We start from the raw sequence: 27,589 nt of genomic DNA on the forward strand, positions 1-27,589 counted from the left end.
GATGTGTTCCCTGGCAGTAATCAGAAATAAATAATGATGGATGTGTTCCCTGGCAGTAATCTGGCAGTAATCAGAAATAAATAATGATGGATGTGTTCCTGGCAGTAATCAGAAATAAATAATGATGGATGTGCAGTAATCAGAAATAAATAATGATGGATGTGTTCCCTGGCAGTAATCAGAAATAAATAATGATGGATGTGTTCCCTGGCAGTAATCAGAAATAAATAATGATGGATGTGTTCCCTGGCAGTAATCAGAAATAAATAATGATGGATGTGTTCTCTGGCAGTAATCAGAAATAAATAATGATGGATGTGTTCCCTGGCAGTAATCCCTGGCAGTAATCAGAAATAAATAATGATGGATGTGTTCCCTGGCAGTAATCAGAAATAAATAATGATGGATGTGTTCCCTCAGCAATCAGAAATAAATAATGATGGATGTGTTCCCTGGCAGTAATCAGAAATAAATAATGATGGATGTGTTCCCTGGCAGTAATCAGAAATAAATAATGATGGATGTGTTCCCTGGCAGTAATCAGAAATAAATAATGATGGATGTGTTCCCTGGCAGTAATCAGAAATAAATAATGATGGATGTGTTCTCTGGCAGTAATCAGAAATAAATAATGCTGGATGTGTTCTCTGTCAGTAATCAGAAATAAATAATAATGAATGTGTTCCCTCAGCAATCAGAAATACATATAGATGGTTGTGTTCCCTTGTCAGTAATCAGAAATATATAATGATGTATGTGTTCCCTCGGCATTCAGAAAAATATGCTGATGGTTGTGTTCCCTGTCAGTAATCAGAAACACATAATGATGGTTGTGTTCCCTCAGAAAACAGAAATATATAAAGATGGATGTGTTCCCTCAGCAGAAATGTGATACACATTAACCTTCTATAAAAGGAGTCTGAGGTCATCCTGTCGGTCAGTGTTTATAATAGGGATGCCAGATAGCCACACCAGACAGAGTAATGTAATCAGTAGGTCAATCAGTCAGGTTTGATAAATTAACCATCAACAGATTCCAAAAGAATCTCCGCATCCATCATTGTTTGATCTTCAATTGTCCTTAGAAATTTGATTTCTTCTTCTTTCCTCTTGCTTGCTATTAATAGCATGACATTTGATAATTCCTCTTACAAAGTAGTAATTGTAAACTTTAACTGTCAATAATGGTTGCCGTCAACAATTTAATTTTTCTGAGCCAAATGAGCCATCCAGTACTTTCAAATCAAAGATGGCCATCGGTAAGCCATGTAGTTTTTCTGATCAGTCTTAAAATGGAATACAAACAACCTAAATAACAATATTTGTATAAGGACGGATGGACAATTGATGGTAGATGACCAACGACAGACGATGGTTTGAAATGCAATTTGAAAATCTCACCATCTGATGATGGTTAGCTAAAAATTAACAACAAAAGATAAATTTATGGGTCTCATAAGTGGTTATGAGGTAAAGAGAGGACCTAGATACCTTTATAAGATATGATCAACAACTCTGGCTGTCTAATGTCATTATGAAATAGATATATATGTCGTAATTTTCGGGTTAAAGTTGCTATTTTTTTCCTCTGCAGGCGTGTGGCTTATGTGTGGACAAAAATAAATCAATCAGAATGAAAAAAAAACAAATCTAGACATTAGTTCCGGACTGTATGTATTTCGGAACTGTCATTTTGTAGAGGCATATCACATGCACTATTGACCTGCGTGACCTTGCACCCTGATAATTTTTGTTGCTGTAACATGTCATGATTCCAGGAAGAATAAATTTAGCCATTTAAACCAAGGATACTGTTACACCAGTAGGAGACATTAGTACCAAGGGTTTTAAGGGTACCTGTCCATCACATGCTTGAGACTGAAAAAGATCGTCTAGAACCACCATTCGCAACCATATACAGGATTATTTTAAGATTGAAATAAAAATTACATTCTTATGGTTTATAGCCTGTTGCATCCTGGATCGATACGTCATCAGGCCAGAATTAAAATTACCACCAGGCTTGTTTATGATAAAAATGGCTTTGTGTAACTTACAAGAAATAATATGGGACTATTAGAATTTTGTCAGCATGCAAGGGCTTCGCTAATATCTAACAGTACAGACACTGATGGAGATATTGTTAAGTAAACTGTACGTAATGTTAGACAACCTTTGAAGGCTTCCAAGCCAAACTATTCAAAAATTGCTATTTTACCTTTTAGAAACATGTCAATGAAACTTATATTAAATGTTTCACTGACGATCTTGATAAAATGGCTTCTGTTGTCTGTTATATCAATGAACTTTGGTCAACATAACTGTTACCACATCATGAGAAGGGTGCTGCTTATATTCCTGTACATCTTGTATATGGATCAAATCGATAAAATTGTTAAAAACCAGTCCTGCGACTTATCCTAGGGTGCAGTTTATTGGCCAGAAAATACAGAATATATTCAAAGAGTCTAATCTCTACCAAAATTTTATCAAATGATATCAGCTATAACACAACAAATGTTTGGAGAAAAATTCAAAAGTTAAATCTTATGAAAATGTCCATCTGAATTTTTTAAAGAAACTCTAAAACAATTTAAAAGCTATAGTGAAGAAGCGTTTAGATTTTACAGTCACCTGTATCCTAAAAACAGTTGTTTTTGTTGTTGTGACCGCACCTTGGGATTATAGCATGAATATGTAAAACCAATTTGATACATAATGAAATTTATGACAGATCGGTTATTTTAAAATAAATTTAAACTCCACCTCTCAGGCCCCAGCCTGGGGTATAAGTGTTTTATTCTTCACAATAAAAATCAAATTGCCAAGTGGATGACATTGATATAATAGAATTAGAATTATTTCACACTTAAAATATCCAATATTTAACCAAAATATCTTATTTTCCTATACAAAATATAGTAATATTTACCCCCTCCTTTTCTCTCTCGATGGAAACAGAAGACCTAGTTTGATGAAATTTATAATTTTGATAAAGCACCTTGGCATCTTTCTATTCATGAAGAGTTCCAGATTCTAAAGACTATTTCAGTCAGAAGATTTTTTCTCATGTTATCAAACCCCCATTTTGTAGGCCTATGGTAGAGAGAAAGGGGGTGAAATCATACTATATACAATTTTAATTTAGGTTTCTGGGAGGGACAAAGGGGGTGAAATCATACAATGTACTATTTTAGTTTAGGTTTCTGGGAGGGACAAAGGGGGTGAAATCATACAATGTACTAATTTTATGTACTATTTTAGTTTAGGTTTCTGGGAGGGACAAAGGGGGTGAAATCATACAATGTACTATTTTAGTTTAGGTTTCTGGGAGGGACAAAGGGGGTGAAATCATACAATGTACTATTTTAGTTTAGGTTTCTGGGAGGGACAAAGGGGGTGAAATCATACTATATACAATTTTAATTTAGGTTTCTGGGAGGGACAAAGGGGGTGAAATCATACAATGTACTATTTTAGTTTAGGTTTCTGGGAGGGACAAAGGGGGTGAAATCATACAATGTACTATTTTAGTTTAGGTTTCTGGGAGGGACAAAGGGGGTGAAATCATACAATGTACTATTTTAGTTTAGGTTTCTGGGAGGGACAAAGGGGGTGAAATCATACAATGTACAATTTTAGTTTAGATTTCTGGGAGGGACAAAGGGGGTGAAATCATACAATGTACAATTTTAGTTTAGGTTTCTGGGAGGGACAAAGGGGGTGAAATCATACAATGTACTATTTTAGTTTAGGTTTCTGGGAGGGACAAAGGGGGTGAAATCATACAATGTACTATTTTAGTTTAGGTTTCTGGGAGGGACAAAGGGGGTGAAATCATACTTTGTACTATTTCAGTATATCAATGACCATTGAACCTCGATGCTGAATTTTATGGTTTTGTTTATCTGTCTTTGTTACCTATTGTTTTCTGCATCAAGGAACTCCCTGTTAAGCTCATTGGTTATGGATATCAGGAAGTGAAACAGCAGACTTCCCCACGTGAAAGTGCAACATCATCACCGACCATTAAATAATTTTTTAAGAGACATTTCTCAATTTCTTTTTCTCCTTCATTTCCCCAATGCATCATGATAATCTGAAGTCAGCTTCGTGTCTCCTTATCCAGGTCCTCAATACAGATGCACTTTTATCATTTTCTTTAAGAAGCCTGGCGCTAGCGGAGTATGAAGTTTTTCTTCTGTGTATCTATTTCAATCATAGTCATAATTAGATATTCATTATTAAAGGTTCCATATCTCTTCTATGTAATTGACATTGATGTATAGACACTGTGTGCAATGTCTTGCTATGACTATCGGAAGACTTGGATTTAGTGTTTTTTTACTTCAATGCATGTAAGCTGAAATATTGTAAAGATATGATCTAGACTGCAGCATCGCTAATGGCTTGCCAAACCTATAAATCCCATCCCAACAAAAAATGACTGTTATCAGGTCATTGTTTACAAATCAGCACTGACAGCATATACATTTTATCAACAGTATCAAGCTAGCTTCTCCAGTCTACAGATAAAGATTTACATATTATGATTTCAGATTTTCAATAAACTTAAACATTAGATACTTTGGACATATCATGAAAGACATTTTACAACAATATATTAATCACTGTTTTTGGCACAGGTGGAAGTGAATGAGAGATGTTCATATAATGAGCTTTGGATTATGGCTCTATTATCAGACAAACCAGAACCGCCAAAAATCTGATAAAACACACAAACCAACACAAAAATATTCCAATCAGACTTTATGCTGGATCAGATATCTGTCCATCAAAATATCAAACAGCTCAGGTAAATATCTATAGATTTTTACAAGGGTTTGTTCTGTGGTTAGGGATACCTCAACCTGAGTGTAAGAGTTTGACTAGTCAGGACATGGCTAACATGAGGGTTGAGATATTCCTGAGGAACATAACACAAGTTTATCATAACCTTAAGTTAAGCATATAAGCTCAAAAACTCAAACATGAGTCTGCTGGGCAAAGATTTATGAGTTTTCTTAACTCTGAACATTTTTTGTCAAAATCCATTCAGAAATTAATTTTCCTGTAGAGCGATAATGAAAGTTCTGACACTCCAATGGTTTTACCTCTTAATGGCCTCTGATAAAATTTCACCGAATTGTCAAGCATGAAATTACTTCAAATATGGTGTCTTACATTACCGTCTATATGGTGTGACTACCATAAATTGTCATTCCATATAAGGGAATCCTTGAAACAGACATTCAAGTAAAATTGATATTGCATCACCTATTTTCAACATTTCATTCAATTGCGTAGTCTATCATAAAAATGTACGTGTCATCAATTCCAGTTCTGTTTGCTTGTAAAATGAGCATAGTAGTTTCACTGCTTTGGTTAGCTTATTCTCTTTCTTAAAAAAATAAACAAACAAACAAGGAATTAATAAACATTGCCTATCTCATTGTCACGTTTCCTCAAAGCTAGTAAGGTAGTTAGTTATCTTTATATCAGATAACCAACTTACATATAAAAAGAAATACTGGAATCATTTTGCTAAATCAAAAAAGGAGTCGAGAAACATGAGTATGCCCAAAATTCAAGGCATTCCATCAACTTTATTTTGACAGTAATGTTGATGAGGGTTTCCATAATTAGTGTTTCAAGGTTAAAGCCTCTATAACAGAAAAAAAGGAGTGTTTGGAATACACAAATAAAACATTTCAATGACTAAGACTTCCTCAATAACAAGCTCTTCAAGGAAAAAAAATCATTTTCCAGACAAAAATTAATGAAAAACGAGGATATAAAAAATCAAAGAATAAATGATTACGAACTCATAACAAAATTTCCTGCCTCCTTTCAATCTCGGACACAATAACCAGCTGCCTAAGGAAAAACATGTAATAATGATGGAACAGTTCATCATTCTTGGGAAGCAAACAGAGGTCAGGTTACTAATCACAGCAATGTTGCTTGTGTGAAATAAAACCAATATCAAAAGCAGCTCCTGCCACTTTGTATTAGGAAAGAAGGGAGACAACTCATGTAACACTGTTTTACTAATTAAAGTCAAACTAACATAATCTGATGCCACTGATTTCCAGGAAACTTTCAATCACATAGCAATTACTCATTACTTTTTAGAAAATCTTTTGGATGATTACCAAAGATTTTCCCTTTTTACTGCTCTTTATAACTATGATGATCATTATCACATTGATATGAATCTTTTCCAAGGCTTTCTTGCTTGTGATGGACTCATCGGTACAAAAAAAATCCTTATGGAAGCTGTTCAACTTTTTTTAATGGAAAATCCCACCATTAATGAAAAACATGGAGCATACTGGAAAAATATGGCTGTTCACTTCATTCACCTACATATAATAATCATTGAAATGAAATTTTGGTTCCATTGACATCAGTGTTTACAGTTGTGACCATGCAGTAACATGCACAAGGACTTTAGGTCCAAATCTGTTCCCTATTGTATTATGTATTTTTAATAATAATTTTATCTGCATGTTTGCTTTATAAGTTTGGAGTCTATGAGGTATGAAATGAAAGTTACCTCCTTTCATTTGCTATGTATAAAAGAACGGGGGAAATACACATTCCTGTCGAGTGCCCCGAATAGGAATCGAACCCAGGTCTCTAGTGTAATAACTGACCAACTGTTCCAACTGAGCCAAAGAAGCATGCTCTGTCAGCTGAGTGAAAGAGACTGTATTTAACATGATATGCAAGCCACATCAGCCTACTCCTATTACACTGTATGATCTATCTTTACTCAGTTTTTGTGACCTGATATATATATGTGTGTCAATTTTTCATTTGCAATATACTAAAAAATTATCTTGAATTTATTAAGTAACAGTACAGTCTACTCTGGTCACTGAGAGAATTCGTATAGATGTTGCCTACTATTTTTATCCACACTGACTATAAGATTTTGTCAATAAAAAATTGTTGAATTGCAATGATGTTTTTTTATCCATTTTCCATTTTGTCTTCATTGTCCCTTTATTTTCTTCTTTTTTATTATTTTTCTTTCTTTCATTCTGTGGGAACTTCTCAAATCTGGCCATACATGGGACATGAACATTTGGTCTGTTTAGGAAGGGTTTGTTTGCAGATGTGAACAAAGTTTACATGACCAAATCTAAATCTGTTCTGTACCATACCAGGATTACAATGCTTTACAAAAGCACCAATTAAAGATGATGCTTAAAATAATTAAAAATATTTATGTTACTTTTTATGCACATGACTTTTATTTATTTGCAGCAATTAGTAATCTAATGAAATTTAAAGAAAACGTTGAGTCTGATTTCCCTACGGAGAGCCTCATAACTGTAAAGCTAATCACAAAGCAGCTTTCAAGCACAACCTAGAACACATGTCACATTTAATGGGATGTATGGTTGCAGTTGACTTGAGACACTCGGGAGAATCAACCCTGACAACATTGGGCTAGCGTAACATAACTATGTATACGGGAATCAGACGTTCTATATGTAAAATATAGCTATCATAATATATTAAAAATAGCAGGATTAATAGATATAAAATTCATATATAAAATTCCAGCTCTCTTAAAGTATAATGGCTATATTTCACATATAGAACATTTTGATGTTTCATATTGAACATCTGATCCTGTGGTATACTTCACATGTTGACACACCATAGGCTTATGCTCAGTCAGCTAAATCAAAGAAAACGTAACCATCCATAACCACCCTGGACACTGATTTGGTCCATATTTTTGTTTAAATTTTCATGATTTTTCCCTTTCTGGTAGATCCCAGTATGAATTTATACTAGTCTTACATTCATCCTTAATATTTTTGTATGTTCTACATATGGCCTAGTTAATGAATACAGAACAAAATTTTATAGAGTAAGTTTTTTGATGAAGTGGAAAGTAGAGAAAAATGATGTGATTTTACTTCAGAAGAAAGATGTACACATATATTGCCTGCCACTGACTACACACCTGGACACTTGTGCTTATTATTGGTCAGTCTGGAAGTTGTAAGACCTGATAAATTATCTCTTAAAATAAAACTACATAAATATTTACATTTCGTATGACTCATAATAGCATATTTTGTAACTTTTAAGCCTTACTCGCTTTGGTGAAACGATTACTTTGTATGGTTTTCTCTTGTCAGGTGATAATTAAAACATAATGTTAAATATGGTCCTCCTGATCAGGGTAGGTATTGGATACAAAGTTCCAGTGAGATAAACGTAGGAGCTAGAGGTCAAAGGTCAAAGGTCAAAGTGCTGGTCAGAGTGACCTACTTGTAATATATGGCACACTGTCTCACCTAAATCAACCAATACCCAAAGTATGAAGTTCCAGTGGTGAGTAGTGAAGGAGATAGGGCCGACACAAATGTTTTCTTTAATTTAGGTCAAAATGTAAATCAGAGTAACCTACTTTTGATACATGGCATATCACCTTACTAGGATGAACCCATAACCGGAGTATGAAGTTACAGTGACAAATTGTGTGTGAGAGAAAACCCAGACGAAATTTTCATTTGATGTAGGTCAAAGGTGAAAAGGTTGATGAGAATGATCTACTTTTAATACATGACATACCACCTTACTAAGGTGAACCCATAACCAGAGTATGAAGTTACAATGACAAGTTGTGTATGAGAGAGAGCCAAGACAAACCAGTAGGAACATTTTAACGAAAATTGATCCCCCAAGAAACTAATTGTTAATCTTGTTAAATAAAAGACTAAAAACAAGTACTTTGCTAAATTTTGTGCTTAGATAATTCTAACATATTCATTCTATCAGAGCAATCAAGAGGAGAAAACATTACATTAGGACCAGATGAGGGTGAGGCCCAGGCAGAAGAGAGATAACTCTTATTTTTAATGTGCATATGTGTTACAATAAAGCTACATACGTCTGTATTATTACATGTATCATAACAGGAAAATAATGACAAACTGACTGAGAAAATGAAGGAATGTCTATAAGTATTATTTCTACATTATATATACCATTAACAACACAGTGGATTATCTAACAGAAAACCTGGTACAATGTTTGGTTGGAAATGAATTTGGCTCTTTGACCATCAGTTTTTTCATGTTGTACTAAAAATTGAGATTGAAAATTCCAGGCAACAATTTTCATTTCTGATTTAATGACGATTTTATAATAAATCACCACTTGTTTACAGAGTTAAATTCTGTGTTTTTAGAATTACAAACTAAATACAGGTTATCTAATTTTGCTTTGATTCCATAATTAATATGATCAAAGCATTTTTGACCTGTTGACCAAGTTCAGCTTATCTTAGCCAGTCAATCAACAGAAGGTCTCGCTGAAGTTATCATCACAGTGTATTAGGGTCATAGGTCACCAATTCAAACCAGCTCCCACTGTTAACTGTTAACTCTAATAGGCAACTGTAAATGATGCTCTCCCTAAACTACATCACTACATGTAGCAGCTCATCATTATCTCTGTCATAATGGTGTCTATCTTAACTCCCCAACATAAAACTTCTAAGTCAAAGTCAATGGTTGGATTTATTAACAGGCAAGAGTTTATTGTAACATAAATACGGTAATATACCAACGGGACATTGAAAACGGGTCAAGGTCATTCTCTTGTACTAACTGAGATAAATCGTCCAAACATACTACATGCCAAATATTCAGAAGATCTGAACCCTATGATATTGAAAATGAAACAAGGCAGATAATTTGAACATATGCTGTCAAACTATCAAGACTCTGAGTCACTTTGTTATTCAAACATTTGAGCAAATTCAACATGCTACATGACAGAGGCCATAGACAGTAGATCCTACACCCTGGCACACACTCACTTACCCTTCACTCCGATGAATAATGAATTGTTATCGATCAGAAGTCTGGTCACAAATACTTTGTCAGATTTTACCAACGAACACCATTGTGATCCAACCAGATGATTCACAATAAAATAGCAGTACAAGTAACTAACCTGTTCAGTCTCCACGTAGTTGGCACACGCTCCACTTTCCTCAAGCCCACGCTTTTTTGATCTTGTTCCTGTGATAATGATATAGTTAAATATCATCAGAGCATTGAAATTCAAAGACTTTTTATTCTGAATATGACATGAATCAAGTATTGTAAAAAAATAAGCTGGGAAAATAACACTCACTCTGCAAAAGATTGATACAGATAATTATTGAAATACCAGCTCCATTGATACCCCTGTCACAAACAACATGATTAAACAACCAGGTCCATAGATACCCCTGTCACAGATAAGGATTAAACTACTATCTCCATAAATACCCCTGTCACAGACAACATGATTAAACTACCAGCTCCATTGATACCCTGTAACAGATAACATTATAACACTACCCACTCTGTAGATACTCCTGTAACAGATAACATTATAACACTACCCACTCTGTAGATATTTCTGTTACAGATAACATGATAACACTACCCACTCTGTAGATACTCCTGTAACAGATAACATGATAACACTACCCACTCTGTAGATACTCCTGTTACAGATAACATTATAACACTACCCACTCTGTAGATACTCCTGTTACAGATAACATGATAACACTACCCACTCTGTAGATACTCCTGTTACAGATAACATGATAACACTACCCACTCTGTAGATACTCCTGTTACAGATAACATGATAACACTACCCACTCTGTAGATACTCCTGTTACAGATAACATGATAACACTACCCACTCTGTAGATACTCCTGTTACAGATAACATGATAACACTACCCACTCTGTAGATACTCCTGTTACAGATAACATGATAACACTACCCACTCTGTAGATACTTCTGTAACAGATAACATTATAACACTACCCACTCTGTAGATACTCCTGTTACAGATAACATTATAACACTACCCACTCTGTAGATACTCCTGTTACAGATAACATGATAACACTACCCACTCTGTAGATACTCCTGTTACAGATAACATGATAACACTACCCACTCTGTAGATACTCCTGTTACAGATAACATGATAACACTACCCACTCTGTAGATATTTCTGTTACAGATAACATTATAACACTATCCACTCTGTAGATACTCCTGTTACAGATAACATTATAACACTACCCACTCTGTAGATATTTCTGTTACAGATAACATGATAACACTACCCACTCTGTAGATACTACTGTAACAGATAACATTATAACACTACCCACTCTGTAGATACTCCTGTTACAGATAACATGATAACACTACCCACTCTGTAGATACTCCTGTAACAGATAACATAACACTACCCACTCTATAGATACTCCTGTTACATATAACATGTTTTCACTACCTACCAACTCTGTAGACACCTACCTGCCCTATGAATACTCCTTCGTGAGATAATGCCTAAGTTGAAGTAAAGTGGGCCCTTGTTCTTGGTGTTTCCAAAGTCTGGCAGTGCTATTTGATCCGCAGGGCTTGACCCTAAATCAGTGAACTCCATGGTACATTTCTCAATTTGAAAGAATCCTTGGATGATGGGAGTTATCCAGTGGCTGGCCAGCTCTACTTCCTGTAATACACAATGGAAAGTTTGGTACACAATACACAAGGTGATAAGTGAGAAAATGATACATAGCTCCTTGAAGTCAGAACAAAGAGCACAAATTTAAAAGATATGTGAAGTAAATCAGCACAAAGTCTGTCAGATTACACAAGATAACAAAGTCTATGCTATGTCAATTTAAGTTACACACAACACAAGTGAGAGCTCAGTCAAAGGACTGTGAGGTTACACACAACACAAGTGAGAGCTCAGTCAAAGGACTGTGAGGTTACACAAAACACAAGTGAGAGCTCAGTCAAAGGACTGTGAGGTTACACACAACACAAGTGAGAGCTCAGCCAAAGGACTGTGAGGTTACACACAACACAAGTGAGAGCTCAGTCAAAGGACTGTGAGGTTACACACAACACAAGTGAGAGCTCAGTCAATGGACTGTGAGGTTACACAAAACACAAGTGAGAGCTCAGTCAAAGGACTGTGAGGTTACACACAACACAGGTGAGAGCTCAGTCAAAGGACTGTGAGGTTACACACAACACAAGTGAGAGCTCAGTCAAAGGACTGTGAGGTTACACACAACACAAGTGAGAGCTCAGTCAAAGGACTGTGAGGTTACACACAACACAAGTGAGAGCTCAGTCAAAGGACTGTGAGGTTACACAAAACACAAGTGAGAGCTCAGTCAAAGGACTGTGAGGTTACACACAACACAAGTGAGAGCTCAGTCAATGGACTGTGAGGTTACACAAAACACAAGTGAGAGCTCAGTCAAAGGACTGTGAGGTTACACAAAACACAAGTGAGAGCTCAGTCAATGGACTGTGAGGTTACACAAAACACAAGTGAGAGCTCAGTCAAAGGACTGTGAGGTTACACACAACACAAGTGAGAGCTCAGTCAATGGACTGTGAGGTTACACAAAACACAAGTGAAAACTCAGTTTAAGGTATGCCAACTTAGAATAAGAAAACTCAGTACAAGAAAAGGCTTTTATACAAGAGGACTAAGTCCAAGGTATGTCAAGCTAACAAGACAGAGCTCAGTACAAGATCTGTCAAGTTACACGAGAGTGTAAGGTCTGTGAGGTTACCCTTACAGGTCTGTCAAGATACAAATAAGAAAGATTAGTAAAATGTCTACCAAGATACACAAGAGAAAACACAGTAACAAGTCTGTCAAGATACTCAGGTGATGCTCAGTACAAGGTCTGTCAAGTTACACATAAGAGAGCTCAGTACAAGGTCTGTCAAGCTAGACAAGCGAGTGCTCAGTAAAAGGTCTTTCAAGGTACACACAAGAGGGCTTAGTACATTGTCTGTCAAGTTTCACAAATTAAAACTTAAGTTACACACAACACATGTGAGAACTTAGTTCAAGGTCTGCCAACTTAGAATAGGAGAGCTCAGTACAAGAATAGGCAACTTGCATACAAGAGGACTAAGCATAAGGTATGTCAAGCTAAACAGACAGAGCTCAATACAAGGTTTGTCACTTACACAAGAGAGCTCAGTGCAAGGTTTGTCAAGTTACATGAGTGAGTGCTCATTACAAGGTTTGTCAAGTTACATGAGTGAGTGCTCAGTACAAGGTTTGTCAAGTTACATGAGTGAGTGCTCAGTACAAGGTTTGTCAAGTTACATGAGTGAGTGCTCAGTACAAGGTTGTCACTTACACAAGAGAGCTCAGTGCAACGTTTGTCAAGTTACATGAGTGAGTGCTCAGTACAAGGTTTGTCAAGTTACATGAGTGAGTGCTCAGTACAAGGTTTGTCAAACTACACAAGTGAGCTCAGTATAAGGTCTGTCAAGTTACACAAAAGAAAACACAGCACAAGGTTTATTGATCAAAGTAAGTTAGTTTGTTAGGGAATTATTATGGCTAACAAATTTATTTTGAAAAGAAACAACACATGGCCTTAACTTGTATATCTTTTAAATGTACCTGTTTTATATTCTGTTAAGCAAATTGTGTTCAATTTATCAAATATGTCCACATGAATGTGGTCGATAATGTTTTCCTAACTAAATAAAATCACTAACAAATGATATATTACCTCTTCACTAGCTTGCATGTTGACAAGTTCTGTGACAAGGTGACTGTTCCAGAAGAATCGTGGATCTGTTCTCTTCCACATCGGCTGGGATTGATTATACTTTTCCTGATGTTGACGTTCCACACTGTTTGACAAATCGTATGTTTCACAGTAGTAAAAGGATTCACTGTCGTTGTACATCTTCAGTACCTCCTGTGTAGACAATAGTAGTTATCAAGGAATACAACAGATAGTTATCCTTTAAGGATTGTAAAACTGTCATCTAGTCTATCTTTTTTACAAAAACAGAAACATATTATTGAAAAGTGTATATTGAAAGTTATAAGGCAAAAACAGAAACGTGTATATCAGTTAACCTTTGTATGGTTGTTAGATTGTATTTATTGTCAGTATGAATGCAATCTGGGTTACAGATAAACAGTATGGCATACATTAATTGACACAATGATTAATTACTTGCATTCATATTGACAATAACACATTCTGATTTCAATAGTTATATTTACAGTTGTGTCTGTTTCATCAATTTATAAAGGTCAGTATCCCTAAACACTGATTTACTGGAAGAACTTCCTGAAAATCATAATCCTGATAAAAAATGTAAAAACTACAGAATTATCTTTAGCAACATGCAAAGTGTTGAAGTAATGCAGACAACATGGCACCAAATTGATGTCATATCATTGCCTTGTGATCTAGAATGTATTTACACTCCCATGAATACAGTTTCATCTCTTGTTCTGTTGAACAAGGTGTGGGCATCAAAAAATGAAGACCTTATTCAAAGACAATACATAGCATGACCAAGGGTCAAGGTAATTCATTACTCTGGCAGAGGTCAACTTCTCCACTGGGGGTGAAATAGTAGTGACTAAAGACAAGAAATAGATCAATTATTCATAATGTAGAAAAATGTGTTTGGAAACATCTTGACACAGCATGTAATGTCACAGTCAAGACTTAGATATCTATCAATAAGCACTTGTAATAAGTAGTTTTTTTCATTTGTGGATCTGAAACTTGGAAATTAGAAAAGTGTTCATCCATAGTTAAGATATAAGATGGCTGGAGAAGATTTACAATGATAAGAAATTGAGATGAAAGACCGAAGTGTCTCTTTAATTTGAGGATATTAATCAAAAATACAATCCAAGATGGATTCGGAATACTGAGTATAACCTGGGACCAAGGGAAATCTACAGAAATATTCATCCAGACCATTTCAAGAAACAGTGATAAATATTTAAAATCCAAAATTACCTCCTATCAGCCATTTTGCTTTTCTGATCAGTCCAAAAATCAAAATGGTAACAAAAGGGACCAATGGGCAGTGACATTTGAAATTTGAAAACGAACCATTGGATACTTCTCAATAATTAGCAATCTCAAGAATTGTTGACAGTAGGTGTATTGCAGTGGGACAAAAAAGACTAAACTTGATTCACTCTTCTATGTTAAGTTTTCAAGAAGAAATCATAGATATAACTGGAGAAGATGTATCACTATTAAGATAGTAAAATGGAGGTGAAAAACAAAGAGAAATTGAAAAAGCAAAATTTAAATCTATCATCAATGGTCTTATAAAGGTTCAAATAAGTAAATTAATCATGAAGGAAGAATGTATATTTTGCCTTAAAATCAAAAATACTTTGAAAGACAAATTACAGTTGTTAGATATTAACTAACGTCTGTTTCAGTTACATTTTGTATCATAATATCTTCAGTACCTAAGTTAAAATAAGGTATCAAGGTAGATTCCATTGTAAGAGATTTCTTTTGGACTTTCAACAAAATGAAAATCTAATATCCATCTCCTTTTTCTTATCACTTAAGGTACACTGTTTAACCAATACAAAACAAATAACTAGAAGAAATACCAAATTGAACTTCAAACTCGACAGCTTTTTAAAATTTTCCTGAGGCAAATTTAATTTGCTCAGAAATAAAAGCATTAATAACATAAGTGTTTATACCCTCCAGTAAATAAATAACACTTGTAAATGACATCTTTTGAATTGTTCGTTCAATTGAAGTCGTGAGATCTTAGAACATAAAAATAGTTCAGAAAATTCATTTGTTGAAAACAGCAAAATAAAGAGTCCAAAAACAGTCTCCCTCTTTGATAGGGAGAGTTTGCAAGAATGCAGTGTTTGACCATCAGGAACACTTTTCACTACCCTACTAACATAGTAGTATTTCCTGTTTTCAGTCCATGATGACTGCTACATCAATTTTTTAATTAATCTAATACTTACATCAACAATTCTCTTGACAAACTTGTCTCTGTCTTTTAACTCTTTCTGGAAACAAAATTATTAAACATCATTAACAAAAATAAAAGATCATTCAAAACAACAATTAATCTTTAGTTCATTTGAACTGTTGAACAAGAAAAACAAGCAATTATGTGTTAGTTTTACTTCTTTGTTAGGGATGTTTAGCATCATCCACTTTCACAGCTTCTTTTCAAAAATGAACTGGTTTTTTTTCCCTCAACAAATTATATAGTTTTACAAAACTATTTAATGGCAAATACACACCATGAATAGGTAAAACTTCAAAATTACTCTTATTTTCATCCTACACTGAAATCATTTTTCTTGGAATAATGACCAAAAGTCCTGTACAAATCATGTTGAAGGACTTGGTTCATTATACTTATAAGCCAATTTTTGATGAGGGTAACATATGCCATGAAGAAGTAATGGTCATTTCTCACACAGTGCACATCAACATTGCCATCATTGTTGTCATTTACTTTTTCATCACAAAAACTATTGCCATGTTTGATTAATAGCCATTGGAAGTACCTCACCTTTTTTGGTTTGACATTTTCAGCAGCACTTTTAATAGTTTTCCATGTTTTCTGTAAAGCCTGTTGCTTTCCTTCTGCCTGTTGGGTAATCCTCTGAGTCCTTTTCATCCCAAAATGGTGCAGCTTACACAACTACACATGAAAATAATGCAATATATTTTACATAATCAAATTTTATACAAATATGCCTTTTTCAGTTGTGAACATTTTGAAATCACATTGAATGTAACATGTGTAATTTGCAGTATGTGTAAAATTTTGTTTGAGTAATTGTTAATGTTTAATCTTAAGCATCTACACATCTTACATCCTACTTTTGGTTCCAGAACACCCATTTATTTACTGTTAATAACCTCATTATTTCACATACCATATTTAATGTCTTAAACAAAAGATCCTAAAGGACCTTAGCAACAACACCATTAGCCTGATCATTATTTGTTCTTTAAAAGTTAGACTCTTTGCCATCTTTTCTCTTCTTTCTTCTGTTTTGCTATCAATTATTCTTTTCTGGTTTGGCTATCACTTGTTTTGTTTTCTGAACAATTCCAAAATCAAAATAGCACAACTAGGGATCGTGAGAAATCTACATACAAAATTTGAGAAACGTCCATTTGATAAAGGACCAAGAGGAATTCACATATAAAATTAGACAAAGATCCATTTTTGCACTTTTAATTAAGTAATAATACCAAAGTTCATTGTCAACATTCAAGATGGCCATCTATCAGCCATTGTTTTTTTATCAGTCCCAAAGTCAAAAGAGCACAACTAGAGACCAAGGAGAACCTAAATGTGAAATTTCAGAAGATCCATTCTGTGCTTCTCAAAAAATATGTGGCCATCTCTCAGCTATTGAGAATTTTTGTATCAATCCCAAAATTACAAGGCCATAACTAGAGACCAAAAGACATAATGTATATATAAAAGCATTAATAACAGAACTTCTCAAGAAATAGTGATAATAAGGGGATTTTTCTCATGAAATTTGAGACAAATCCATCTAGTATTCAGAAAATAAAGATAGTCAAAATTGTTTAAGGACTGACAAAGGATAGAGGACAGACAATCAACCATGGATGCTGAGTAATTTGATCAGTTTACAATCTGATGATGGTGTGCTGAAAATGCACCCTGAACTGTGCTAGTTTTCTGACAAAATCTTATTTAATGTGACTACATCAGTACTTGCTTTTTGTAGTTTTGCATTAAATTGAACTCCTGAAACTTTTTTTTGTAATAAATCCATGACACTTTGATCCAGGAAATTCATAGCACCATGCAGTAGTTTTAAACTCTGTCAAAGACAACTAACCCCAAGGTCAAGCTCCACTGGTTCTGCTGTAGACAAAGGAAGGACAGTGACTTTGTCAATCTTATAAACCTCATGAACACCATTTAGTTTACCAACCAAACTTCTTTTCCGAATAAGAATCAGTCTGGGATCTGAATCTATGAAATTATAAAAATACATCAATGATTAAGCATGAAAAATAATTAAGATAATTACAATAATCAATAATATTTCAGTCTAATCACATCTTACTTTTCTGATTTAGCTCAAATAGAAGGCAACAGCTTATACATCATAATTAGAGAGTAGCTTTGTAATATATCATATTAAATTAAATGTGTTACCTGGATGAATGATTAACTTTCCAATAACACCATAGACACAGCCTATACACACAGGATTCCAGGCAGAACACAAGTCCAAACCTAAACAATCAAAGTACATTGAGAAACTATTTATTTCCTTTTTAAAATGGTGACAGAATAAATAGATTATACCCTTGCTTGTAAGAAATGACCTGAAAATTCAAGAAAATTTTCCACACTCTATTTCAAGGCTAAAGGCCTCCTTTCAATCAACAATTGTCTATATATTTTCTATCATAATTATATAAAATACTTTGAATTCAGTTTTGTCTCCCATTTCATCACCTCCTTCACAATGTCCTTAAATGTTGTGAATGTACCTCTGTATAATAATCATACAGGGTTTTCCATAATTTTGTTAGTAGTAGGCTGTATAGTGAAAGTAGGAGGCTGGCCTACCGTGTACATGTAGTCTCGTACGGAACATTATTACTGAACTGGATTGGTGTTGTTGATGGCCAAATGATCAAGGTAGCCAGTCAAATTGGCCGGCGACCGGCTCTTATGGAAAACCCTGATCATATATCACTTAAATTGTTCAATTTTTATTGAAAATCTTAAATCATTTTTTTTCCAAAAAAAAAGTACTCAGATATATCAATTGCAAACAGAAGTTGTCAGATATATTCTAAAAGATGCATAGAAAAGATAAATTATAAGTAGTATTTCATTATCATAGATGTCATAAATACACATAGTACATGACCATTGTTGAAACATATTTCTACAGTGAAATTACTGGAGGTAAAATTCTGTAATTTCTAAAAGGAATTTAAACAAAAACAACACAATTACATTAATTCTCTATTAAATCACTGTATAAAGTATATCTTTATTTATACATATACTACTTCTTACTTAAAATAATTAACTGGCAATATAAACAATATTAAAATCCTTCTGCTATTTTGTCAGTTTTTAATATATGTGTGCATAAATTATTAATGTGTCTGCGTTCAATTAGAGTGAGAAACAGCAGAACAGAATAGCTATCCATATCACTTAATATTTCAATAAATGATTGGTTGCAAGAAAAGGAAACGGCAAGGATACCCTTCTTAGGTTCGAGTGTACCACGAGCACGGTCACACCAGAGACTGAATTCCCCATCGTGCAGTATGTAATGGTCCTCTGTATGATACACTTCCATGACTCTCCTTCACAATGAATTAAGCAGAAAAAGCCCTAAGCAAATCAATCGTTAACAGTCAACTGATTCTATGTGAGCATCCAAGACAAGAAGACATCATCTGTGTTCTAACGATGGAAAATGCATCCACTCTTGTCGTCAGCTGCTTTTTCTGTCAATTTTCGGAAGTGTACACATTTATTAACTTCTTAACTGAAGAGTTCTAATAACATTGATTTATCTCCCCTTGTTTCTCAATTTCGTCAATGCAAGATGGCTTCAAGAGTAAGAGATGACAGGGTAAGTAATAATAATCTTGTTATGTCACAGAAGTGTAATTTACACCACATTTGTGGTTTTAAAATCATTAAATTAACCAGAAATTAAATTAAAGATAAAAAATACTTTATGTATCGTTTCAAATAAGAAACTGCTAGACCAAATTTCCATTTAAAACTGACTGGCCATCTTTTCAAAATGTGTAGTTAACCCAGTAAATGTAAGGCGGTGTTACCCTAGGAAAGTCGAGACGTCGATAACCTGTCCGCTGATAGGCTGTTCATTAGGCTTGTTCTTGCTTGATTGCAGATTGCAACCATTATTTTCAATTTTGGTTTCAAAACGTTTTTCGTGGTTTTTGAACCTTCAAACAAATGACGATCTCGGAAGTTTAGAAGTCATCGAAATTCGTCAAAAAAAAAAAAAACACTGTTTATTTAACTGTGAACAAAATTGTACATGATAATCAAAAGAGGTTTAAAGATAAGCAAAAGCTATAGAACTCCAAAAATGTGTTGTTATATAAAGGGTGCACCCATTCATATAGTATCACTAAGTTTTACGTTTCTGGGGTCCTGTATATTTTATTGGTTTTCGCTTCTGTTGATGATCCTCAAACTTACAGGGGCAACAATCACTCTTAAAATGTTGATGATTTCTTGGCTTCCATTTTTCTTTTTTAAATGGGTTTAAGAATAACAAAAACACTCTATTTAAAGAAATCATGTCCAACAAAAGATGTTGCTGAAGAGATGCAAATATTGATAGAAAATATACAAACAGCTCCATTGCTTAAACTTCTTGTTGTTAAGTCTCTTAGAATGGATATTTTTTCGAATGACCAGCACATTGCGGAAGTATCCCTCAGTTGTTTTCAAGAAAGGCAGAGATACACTGCAACCAGTTACAGGCCAATTTCCCAATACATCACTTTGCTACAGAGTAATGGAGCACATCATCATCCCTACAGCGTGGAGAAAACAACATATCCCCTGTGACTTACAGCGGTTTCTGGAAGTTTATTTGAAACCAAACACATTAATTTTATGGATGATCTTACAAACAACCTCCATGCCAGCTATCAGACAAATGTCCTTTTCATGGATTTCGCTAAGGTCTTTGACATGATAAATCACAGCCTTCTCATGTCTATAAGGTCCATGGTTAGGGCAGCATCCAGGGTAAGATCAACACTTTTATCCAGAACTGGCTCCTGGGATATTCACAGGTAGTTGTCATATAACAGGAAACATAGACACTTGTGAGTTTTGACATGGGAGAGCCATACAGATCAGTTCTCTGACCATGTGTCATACTCTTCTGTATTAATGACCTGCATGGCATCTGTTGTCTGGTTTTTGTCAATGACGCTATTGCCCACCTCACCATTACCACAGAAAGCAGCATAGTAATTAAAGGCCATAATACAAAGTGATCTAGAAAAGCTGGAAAACAGGAGGATCAATGGTGTATGAAGATGGGTGCAATAACCACATACATGACCACTACTTCAAAGAAATCCAATCAGCAGTCTTCATTGGCATCACAATCTCAAGCAACATGAAATGGGATTCTCACCCATAAAATTACTAGCAATGCAAACAAGAGACTGGGCTATTTCAAGGGAACTCACAGATTTCCTCGACCAAGATATAGTCTCTGGCATATATCACATTTAAGTAAAGTATGCCAGTACTGCCTGGGGCCTCCACACTCAAGATGACATCCATCACATCAAGAAGAAAATTGGAAAAGTGCTGTAATGCCACAGGAATACTTCTAGCATCTCCAACATTTTCTGCAAACATGGAAGTCACTTTAAAAAAGTGAGCTGTAGAAAGTGATAATGATGGGAGAGGTATGGGTTAGAAATTTTATGATAACTTACAAAAATACTATAATTTGTGGAAAAGAAAAAGTTGGGGAATAAATAGCAATTTGAATTAACTTCCTTCATTTCTAAGAGTTGTATTAAATCTTATATGTTATTCTCTGAGTATAAAATGAAATTTCTGTATCAACATGTTCATTTTATAGCACAGGGAAATTACTTTTGCTTCACAGTTCAGGAGCCAGAATGATGTATTTACATGTATGATATTCATATTTTCGTTCTTTTATATGTTACAGTCCCGTGCTCGTCGCCGCCTGAGAAGGAGAGAGGTGGTATCTAGCAGAAGACCAATACATTCACGGGTGATACTTACAACAAATGAAGAGCAGGACTCCAATGGTATATTGTGAAATGATTTTGCATAATGCACTTAGTAGCACTTGAACCAATAGCAAGCTGCCTGGTTGATTAGCTTAGCACAGATTGATGCATTTTCCTTATTTCATTTATATAATTCACCTGTGCACAATATGACCAGCATCAACTTTTTCATTTAAAGAACCTCTTTAGGAGTTAAGTTGTGAAAATATTTGGCCATTGTAGCGTGCTTTGATAAAAGATGAAATTTTGTTTGAATGGATAACCTAATGACTCTTTCAAGTTCAAAAGAAAAGATCAGTTCTCTGAATGACTTTTCTAAATGTCTTATAATTTGTCCATTAGCATGCAGGGGTAAAGGATTTTCAAGTTCACTTAAATAAAATTTCATTAAAGTCTTCTCTTCATAAGCTGCAGAACATTGAACAATGCAGATCCAAGAAGTATCTTGTATTTTAAAAGATGACCATTACTAAGTCTACGATTGACTGTTCATTATTTTTGCCTGACAAAGTAAACATACAGGTATTGTGCGAATTGAGTTGTTACTGTGAGAGAAGACCAAAAAACATTTGTTGCTGGACATCCATAATTATGGTTGTTGAATAATTTGTCAACTGATGTTGAATTCATTCAATGATTGTAGAATTTGTTTAGGTTTTTGTAAGAAAAGACCAGCTGATATTCACTATACTGATATTAACAACTCTAACTCCATCATGTAAACCAAAACATACAAACGTTTGATTGAATTATCAAAGTTACTGATATACTCCACACAGGATTAGTTGACAACTTGTTATCCTTATGGTCATCTCTCCTGTTTGATTATGATTTAATTTAAAACTTTTAACATCTTGTTTTATGTTTAAACCTCGTGACCTTTGGACCTCACACTTTGCTTTTTTGTATCTCTCATCTCATACATCAATAAAAAAAGTAGCTTCTCTTTGGTTCAATGATTAGTTTGAATTCTGCATCAGACTGTTTGATTTTTTCTATTGTGTTAAAATATTGTCAAATCATGTACAAACAAAACTTCAGTTAAAGAATTCATTTGCTGTACTCTTACTGTGAATATTCATTGAAGTGATAAGATTGTGTTACAATGTTCTTGTTTTCTGTTGGTTTATGGTGCCATTGTAATGTGTTTCTTGACCAGTTTGGAATAACTTGAAAATGATTTTGACACAATGGGTCTGTTGCAGACTTTATAGTGGCACTGTAAGCTCAGTTCATTTTCTTCAAAACAGACATCTTCACACGATTCAAAGTAACTGGTAAATATTTGTTTAGTTTATGTAAATTCACAAACTTTTTATAAATCATAGAATTTAATTTAAAAGAGATCCCTTTAATTTTCTTATTTCAGATGTACAGATAGTGGCAACTCGTCCCAACAGGAGTTGTATAGACCTTACAGATGACACAAGCAATGACTTTATTGACCTTACCAGTCCCACTGCTGTGGCAGCTCCAGCCTTCAACAGCACTGCAGATGAATCGGTCCTTTTTGTAAGTGGTATTTATTTCTCCAATATTAATTTGGTAAATATAAAGAAAATTGTGAAAGACCATGGAAGTTTGATTGAATAAGATCGTTTTAGACCTATCACAGCATGTAATTTCTGAACTGAATGATTTCAGGTGCGTGAAGAAGGAGCTCTCAACTTGTCTGGTGATCTCCTAATGGAAGAAACAAATGAAATTGATGATGTTTTGGGGGCTCTGTAAGTAACACAACATATATGATAGGACAAGTTATATGTTAACATGCTACGTTTTGACTTCATCAGATTTTTTTTTTTTTTTTTCATTTTACAATTTTTTTTTTATTTTTTTTGATGATGATTATTGATTATTTGTGGAAAGATAAAGTATTTTTTAGTGAGTAACTGCTTGGGCCGATATAAATAAACCTGAATCCAAATTTGTGTGTAAAATATTTCAAACCATGCAAGTTTGTAATCCTCTGAGATATTGTAAGACTAGAGTACTTCCTAATATATTACCCTTTTAGGCAGTGTATCATAAAAATGAAAAACATGGAAATTTCAGATATGAATAATGAAATATTGCATGTTGTGTATAATAAAACAGGATATACAGGTACACTAAAATGAAATAGAATGTATAAATTATCGAGTTTATGGTTTGACCCTGAGGAATAGAGGCAGATTGTGTCAAATCGACTACATTTTTAAAACAAAAAAATAAATCTTTTTCTGGCTGAGATATGGATGAATCAAACAGTCTTCATTAAGATGAAATGCAATTTTTGAAAGATATTATTTTTTACTAAGTTAGGCAAAATACTGATGATATTTATCAAATATTAATCTGCATATATATAGGTTTCTTTATGTAAATGAAGTGATAGAGGGAAAATCCAGTATTTCTGCAGATGATATATTTGACGTCATAATGTTCACAGTTCTTAAAGCTATTCACAGTTTTGGTATTTTACTTTTCAGCCCAGATCTAGATGACTCTGTGGCGTCCTTGCCTGGGGGCAGGAAGATAACTTGTCCTGTGTGCCTGGATAGTGATAAACGAGTGAGCTCATTACCAGCATTTTAACTCTCTTTCCTACATTCTAGCTAACACAATATGTACCAAAAGCATAGAAATAGTATGATATTACTACACTTTATTAAAGAAAAGTGCTATAAATCTTTTGTTTCTGAGATAGGTAACCTTGTTTTTATCCCATTAAATCAGATGGTTGGATATTCAATGAATAGAGTATAACACGAGTAAAAGATTTGAGTGTGACACTTAAGTGACTGCATGGTCACCTTCATCAGACAAAAGACCAGTGTGAACAGCACTAACATAGATACATAGTGTACAACATTGTAAGGAATCAACCAACTTTTTACACTGTAATCCAAAGTACACTAAGGTCAAAAATAGTGTGACCAGATGGTAAAAAAGATTATAGAATAAAAAAGTACCCTAGTCAATATCATCACTTTTACAACTCTTGTTGATTCTTGTAGATAACCAGGGATGGTCGACAACTCAACTCAACTACATGTGGCCATATTTTCTGTAATGTGTGTATCCAAGGCGCCATCCAGACCCAGAAACGTTGTCCAACTTGTCGCAAAAAATTAACACTGCGGCAGATTCATCCCATCTTTTTATGATCATGATTCATCTTTAGTGCTATGGTGATGACAAATTAACCCAGTATTTGAAATTTCACACTTGGAGTCATTGAAATTCTGTAGGGAAAATGTATTTTCTATGTGGATGCAAAAAACCTGTGAGTGGAAATTTATTTACATGATTTGTATATATGTATTATATTAGACAATGTTGTGGCTGTAGCCATATGTTATTTTCACTACACACCTTTGAAGGGTATTAGTATTGAAATAAAAAATATGTAGAGAGTTTAACACTCACTACAGTCCTTTATCTTGAAATTTAGGTTGCACCAATACTTCTCTAGATTAGTGAAAGATTCATCATATAGAACATCATTTGGCTGGTAAATAAAGAAAAAAGAATGTCACATACCAAAACTGCTTCAAATACAGGAAAATTCTTTGCAATAGAAATATTTGATGAGAGTGTTGCCTTGTCTGTCTCCTTTTCTCTGAGCTGTCTGACCTCTGACCTATGACTAGAAATACACATAAATGGAAGATGGCAATTTTCCATTAAAAAGCTCAACTAGCTATTAAGTGAATCAATTCCTAAAGTTGCTTCAGTCAAAAAGATCTATGGTTTTTTTATTTTACTTTAAGATGTGTTTTGTGAGAAACTTATTGTTGGAAAATTTACTATGTGATTGAAACAAAAACTGAAATAATTCTTGAATCATTTTTGGTATACATGTATTGTGTTATTGTATGAAATACCATGAATCATTTACCATTTCTTAGGAAAACTTGATATTATCACCTTGTGCCATTATTTTTTATAGTCGATGTATTTAAGTTTGGGGAAGAAACTTAGCATATTTACTGCCTGCAGAGCACACTTCAGACAATCTAAGTACTGAAGTATTTATGGTATATTTGTATACATCATGAATTGAGATATAAAACATCATGTTGTGTAGGTAAATATGTTTGTGTATGGAAATATATTTGTGTATGTAAATATGTTTGTGTATGTAAATATGTTTGGGTATGGAAATATATTTGTGTATGTAAATATGTTTGTGTATGGAAATATATTTGTGTATGTAAATATATTTGTATGTAAATATATTTGTGTATGGAAATAATATGTTTTTTTTACTGATGTTTCAATATTTTTACACAATGTTAAATGTTGTGAGTGTTGAGAAAAAGTGTGGGTCATTCACATTCAAAGATTTGATCACATGATATTTGAACATCAGGTAGAAAGTTGCTTCTGAAACGACTAGACTGCATTGCACATGTTGTACTGATTTAAAGTATAAATTTGTAATGAAACTTATACAGTATATCGGTCGCTGGTTCAAGATGCAATTTCCTGTGGGTGAATACATCTTTTTATTTTTGAATATAAAACAAATGTAAAATGTAAAACAATTGATTTTCTGAACTCTCTCCAAATCCAAAAATAAAATCCTTACTTTACTCAAAATATTTAATTATATTTTGAATATCAAGATTTCATTCTCTTAAATTAAAGAAAAAAATATAATCTAATTGTTCATGTTTGTTACCTCACTTTCTTTTTTACAATCTGTTCCTCAGTATGAGGTGTCATTTAGTAAATCAATTGTGATATCAAGGCAGTCCTAAAAATCTGTGATCACCAATAACATTAATAATATTTATGAAATATATTAGCTTTCCTACCTATCCATTAAGCATAAAATCTTCAGTATGGTTTAGAATACACATCTTCTTAATACAAATTTACTAGCCACCTGTATCAATTTTTTTTTTAATTTCTGTGATGCAAATTCCATTGACAATGGCCGGAGTTATGTCCCTTCCCTCATTTATTTGCCATGCAAATACACCTCCATCATAACTAAATGAGGCATAAGATGGAGAGGAGGGGGAGTTCATAATTACATGTCAATGTTCTGGATCAGTCTACTTTAGTTAATTTAAAATCAATAATCATCCTTCTATAACATACATGGCTGTATCTTTTTTCTGGATCATCCACTCTTTCTGGAGAGAGTGAAAGACTTTTACATATTATCTGTAAATATGTGTATATATAGTTTGTTTAAATCTCCAAAGAAATTTGAGTTTCCATGTATTCAAAATGTAGGATAAGATTCCCATTATATTTTTCCTGTACTTAACTCATATTTATGTTAGATTGGGACAAGATATGCCAGAATGTGGCAGAGTCACATGGTGAAATATACATCTGTTTCATATTTTTCATTTTGATAATTGATTGTGTTACAGTGCTTCTATAGAATGCCAGTGTTACCTCAGGACATAATTATACTGGAATGTAACAATAGCCACATATAGATAATGGTAGACATATACATCCTTCTTCTTGTAAGAAAGAGTCATTTATTAATATTTAATTGAAAACCATGACATACTTCCTGCATACTGTATTAGGTAGTCATGTGTATAATATAAGCTAATGATATACACTATATCTTAATCTTGTTTTGTTATGTTTTTAATTAAAGATGTTATCTTTCTCTGTATTCATATTGTTTTTAGCAATAAACAGCTGAATTCCATGTCTAGTTTGGCTGACCTATATAATGCCCTGTCGTGGCTAACTTACATGCATTTTATGTACTGATTTATGTAATTTAAAGATCTGATATTAGACTTGTCATTCATATAACATTAGGAGATTGGTGTTCAGGCTTTGCTGTCTGTGCATCTCATCATCTTTCACCCTGATTTGATTCTTTGGCATTAGAAAATGTTCACAACTAAATT

The 27,589-nt window shown here is 33.9% G+C and overlaps 2 protein-coding genes across 2 annotated transcripts in view; one reads left to right on the forward strand and one right to left on the reverse strand.

Moving 5' to 3' along the window:
• LOC132564893 (phosphatidylinositide phosphatase SAC2-like) overlaps positions 1-19,240 on the reverse strand; it is a 29,904-nt gene extending 10,664 nt beyond the window's left edge. The window contains exons 1-8 of the mRNA XM_060229510.1: positions 19,144-19,240; positions 18,070-18,150; positions 17,747-17,883; positions 16,432-16,563; positions 15,872-15,916; positions 13,617-13,808; positions 11,371-11,569; positions 9,991-10,058 (exon numbers count right to left, since the gene is read on the reverse strand). Coding sequence (XP_060085493.1) covers positions 9,991-10,058; positions 11,371-11,569; positions 13,617-13,808; positions 15,872-15,916; positions 16,432-16,563; positions 17,747-17,883; positions 18,070-18,150; positions 19,144-19,240 — 951 coding nt within the window. The remainder of the gene's footprint in view (positions 1-9,990; positions 10,059-11,370; positions 11,570-13,616; positions 13,809-15,871; positions 15,917-16,431; positions 16,564-17,746; positions 17,884-18,069; positions 18,151-19,143) is intronic.
• Positions 19,241-19,491: 251 nt separating this feature from the next.
• Positions 19,492-27,339, forward strand: LOC132564979 (E3 ubiquitin-protein ligase RNF4-like). The gene is made up of 6 exons (XM_060229585.1): positions 19,492-19,519; positions 21,629-21,731; positions 23,083-23,225; positions 23,358-23,440; positions 24,185-24,266; positions 24,713-27,339. The coding sequence occupies exons 1-6, from the start codon at positions 19,493-19,495 to the stop codon at positions 24,860-24,862; spliced, it is 588 nt and encodes a 195-aa protein (XP_060085568.1). The 5' UTR covers position 19,492; the 3' UTR covers positions 24,863-27,339.
• The last annotated feature ends 250 nt before the right edge of the window (positions 27,340-27,589 follow it).

This window comes from Ylistrum balloti, unplaced genomic scaffold (assembly GCF_031769215.1).
Source record: "Ylistrum balloti isolate Yb309-2 unplaced genomic scaffold, AGI_CSIRO_Ybal_v1 Utg369684, whole genome shotgun sequence".
NCBI lineage: Eukaryota > Metazoa > Mollusca > Bivalvia > Pectinida > Pectinidae > Ylistrum > Ylistrum balloti.

What these genes read in the sequence shown, in the direction of transcription:
- LOC132564979 (XM_060229585.1), top strand. Translation starts at nt 19,493, where the DNA reads ATGGCTTCAAGAGTAAGAGATGACAGG. An exon ending in CAGATGAATCGGTCCTTTTT is followed by an intron (nt 23,226 to 23,357) that starts GTAAGTGGTATT and finishes GAATGATTTCAG; the next exon opens with GTGCGTGAAGAAGGAGCTCT. An exon ending in GATGATGTTTTGGGGGCTCT is followed by an intron (nt 23,441 to 24,184) that starts GTAAGTAACACA and finishes TTTACTTTTCAG; the next exon opens with CCCAGATCTAGATGACTCTG.